Source organism: Saprolegnia parasitica (assembly GCF_000151545.1).
Source record: "Saprolegnia parasitica CBS 223.65 unplaced genomic scaffold supercont2.72, whole genome shotgun sequence".
NCBI lineage: Eukaryota > Oomycota > Saprolegniomycetes > Saprolegniales > Saprolegniaceae > Saprolegnia > Saprolegnia parasitica.
The window spans coordinates 176,466-180,208 of record NW_012156466.1 but is presented as its reverse complement, the minus strand read 5'-3'; the positions used below and the strand labels follow the sequence as shown (position 1 = coordinate 180,208).

General features: G+C 56.2%; 1 protein-coding gene across 1 annotated transcript; it reads left to right on the top strand.

Moving 5' to 3' along the window:
* Nucleotides 1–2,858: 2,858 nt before the first annotated feature.
* On the top strand, nucleotides 2,859–3,551 carry SPRG_11801 (hypothetical protein). Its single transcript, XM_012351001.1, has one exon. It carries the CDS (start codon nucleotides 2,885–2,887, stop codon nucleotides 3,476–3,478), a length of 594 nt encoding a protein of 197 aa, XP_012206391.1. The 5' UTR covers nucleotides 2,859–2,884; the 3' UTR covers nucleotides 3,479–3,551.
* Nucleotides 3,552–3,743: the final 192 nt, after the last annotated feature.

Below are 3,743 nucleotides of genomic sequence, written 5' to 3'. Positions count from 1 at the left end.
GAGCTCCACGCCAAGTTTACGGAGAGCGACGCGTTCGTCGTCGTGACGCCCGAGTACAACCACACGTTCTCGCCCGTCATTTCGTCGCTCCTCAACTACTTTTACCACAACGAGTTTTACTACAAGGTCGCCGGCATCGCGTCCTACACGATGGGCCCGTACGGCGGCGTCCGCGCGGCCATCCAGCTGCGCCCGTACCTCGGCGAGCTCGGCTTGATCACGATCCCCAAGATCCTTCCGTTCCCGGCTATCCACGCGCTTCTCAACGAAGACGGTTCGGTCACGGCCGGCGCAGCGGGCGCCGACTCGTTGGCGGCCGTGAGCAAGGGTTTTTTCCCCGAGCTGCTCTGGTACGCGGCCAACCTCAAGGCCGGTCGCGCTGCCGGCACGCCGTAAACGTAGGTGGTCGATATTGTTTGAAAGCACGACGCATGTAACATGGTTCTCGTATTCATCAATTAATGACTTTGCGTCTACAGGAACCTTGACATCTGGTGCTACAAGCACACTCTGGCCATGTAGTGGAGGCTTGTGAACAAAACCTGAAAAGAAAATTGTCTTGTGGGTTATGCAGACACGGTGACGTGTCCTGGCATATGTGCTCGTGCATGATCGTCGCGCAGAATCTAGCCCTTGCTGTAGACCAGAAAGTCTACGCATTGTCTTACTTTAGAACTAGCATTCTATCTGGGTGTCTACAAAAGGTGTGCGCATCATGATAGTTGACTCATCGACGCTGCTTTGCAGACGTGCAGCGTATTAGTACTGGTGATGCAACGCATCACGATGACCGTCATCGATCGACAGTATTTCCATTTGCAGTTTTTAGCCTTGGACCTTAAAGCTCGATTCGAGGCCGCCCGCTTCTCCACCATGGTTCAGCTCGCATGCAACCCTTTACACTCGGTATACAAATAACAAATGCAGCCTTTTAGCTCGATAGCTTCTACATCATGTAAAGGCCATGAGCAAAAGCATCATTTGCCATAACCGATTCAGCTTGCTACGACGAACATGACTGCTTACTTTGGACGCGCGACGATGGTCGCCTTGAGTGCTGGGCTGGCCTACATGATCTACTCCAACGCCACTTGCACGCCGATAGACGTTGCCGCCGACGCACCAACGACAACTACCACCACGCAGTCGACTGCTGACGAACAACAACACGATCATCTCAACACCGATGCCAACGCGCCAGAACCACTCGAGGCCGCGATTGAGCCACCGCAGCTTGACGCTGCTACCATCCTGGAACTTCTTGAAGACACACAACAGCGCCAGTTGGACGTGATGCAGGCGTCTCTGGACGCGTCAACTGCCACTGCAGAAGCACTGCAGCAACAACTTGACACCTCCAGTGCCCGAGCAGCGGCAGCCGAGGCCACGATTCGTGCTCAACAGCACGAGCAGGATGTCATGGCCGCCGACCACCTTCGCGCGATCGATGCGCTTCGTACCGAGCACCAGCGCCAGCTTACAGCAGCACAGGCCTCTTTCGACGAATCTGAGCTGCAGGTCGCGACTCTTCAAGACCAACTCGACGCCTCGATTGCTTTGCAGGCCACCACACAAGCATCTCTCGACGAATCTGTCGAGCGTTTGGCGCACCAAGCTCTCGCGTCGCTCCACGAGTCGGCTGCAGCGGATGACGTCATCCGAAAATTGCAGCTAGAACTCAACGCAGCGAACGTGACGGTCGAGGTAGCAACGATGGACGCGGCGAGGGCTCTAGACGAGTGGCGCCGCGTGGTCTCGAGCCGCCTGTTTGAATGTCCACGCTGCGGCGGCGTCGACGACACGCCCATCATGATCGAGTCGGAAGAAGCACCAGTCGACGACATGGAGCGGTGGCCGTGTGAGGACGCCATGTCCGTGCCGGCCATCCTTGCAGCACCGCCGCAGCTGCCATCCATCACCGAGACGATCGAGGAGCTCACGGACGACGACGACAACCTCTCGTACAGACAAGGACGATCACGAAAGCTCAGCCGACTGCGCGAGGCCGGGCTTTGGCCACTCGGACCCAAGAAGAAGCCCAAGCCACCACGTCGAGCTCCGCGCTTGCCGATAGAGCCCCGCCCTGGCTTGGCCGATGTCTTTGCTGGTCTTGGAGCACTAGGTTTCGGTGGCTCTCCACTCTAGCCCTCTTCTCGAACATCAAAATAGTGTAGTGTAGTAGTGTAGTAGTACAATAGTGGTAGTTGTTGCAATCGTATATTGCACATGCGTTTGGTAAATAATGTCATAGGCCTGTTCAATTCGTAAGGTTATCGCTGCAGCTTGGTATCAATGCGGGAATCAGTCGAGATGACGCCGTAAACTTCCAGTTGCTGGTAGTAATAAAACGCGGTCGTATAGTTCGACTTTGATAAGGGTGCCACAAGAGAACATCGGCTCAGCTATCGACACCAAACCCAGTTCATAGCCTACTAATAGGTGAATGAGCTAGGTTGATGGTGCAGACAGGACTCCATTTCGATGCGAAGTGCTTGGACTCCGACTCTGCAGATCACGTGATCAGATAAGCACCTTCCACATCCCATGATTGTGCCCTCTTCAGACCTTTTCAGAGCCGTTGGCGGTGAGGTCACCTGCTAGATTCGGGCGTCCGAGTTTCTCGTTCACATCGAGCGACTATATAGACGGAGGTGCCACATCGAAAGCATGTAAAACGACTGCGTCGATCACTTCGCTTGCAAGCGCCAAAGCTGTTGGCCAAACGCAGAGCCCTACCCTCGCCAAATCCAGTGGTCGATATTTGAGATTGCCCAATCACAACGCGCGAGTTAAAAAATCGAATGCGGGTTCGAAGATCGCAAATCTTGCAACCCGGTACGCAGTTCATTCTGGCATTCGCCTCGTCTTTGCCGGCACACCTTCCATGCCGCTCACGATCTCGGTCATCATTGGCTCGGTCCGCCCGGGCCGCCAGGGCCTCCGCGCAGCCAAGCACGTCGAGGCGCAGCTCCTTGCGCAAGGCATCAACGTGCACCTCATCGACCCGGTCGTCCTCCAGATCCCGTTGTTTGGTAACCGGTACGACTACCTTCCGGCAGACCAAAAGACGCCGGCGCTCACCGAAGTCTACGAAAAGTTTACCGAGAGCGACGCGTTCGTTATCGTGACGCCCGAGTACAACCACGCGTACTCGCCCGTCATCTCGTCGCTCATGAACTACTTTTACCACAACGAGTTTTACTACAAGGTCGCCGGCATTGTCTCGTACAGCATGGGCCCGTTTGGCGGCGTCCGCGCGGCCATCCAGCTCCGCGCGTACCTCGGCGAGCTCGGGTTGGTGTCGATCCCCAAGCTCCTCCCGTACCCGGTCATCCAAGCGCTCCTCAACGAAGACGGCAGCGTCCAAGACGGCGCGGCCGGCGCCGACTCGCTCGCCGACAGCTCGGCCAAGTTTGTCAATGAGCTGGTGTGGTATGCTAAGAGCCTCAAGGCCGCCCGCGCCGCCGGCATGCCTTAATGTCCTCCGTCATCACGATATTGAATGGTTTCTGGACGACATAGTAGTAATGCCATGCCAACCACGCTCTTGGTCGTTAGCGTTGTGTGCTGCAACTGCGTGATGGCCAAGCCGCAAGCTCGACGTGCGAGGTCATCGTAGCACTCTTCTTGCAAGTCGAGCTAAGAGCCGAGGCATATTCGGGCGGTATTTGGTACCAGCGAAACCAGTTTGCATGTGGGATCGCGTGTCACGTTCGGAGATCTGGTGCGTCTGATGGGACGTT

Bases quoted from the DNA above. Each gene is read 5' to 3' on its own strand.
- SPRG_11801 (XM_012351001.1), top strand. From the start codon at position 2,885: ATGCCGCTCACGATCTCGGTCATCATTGGCTCGGTCCGCCCGGGCCGC.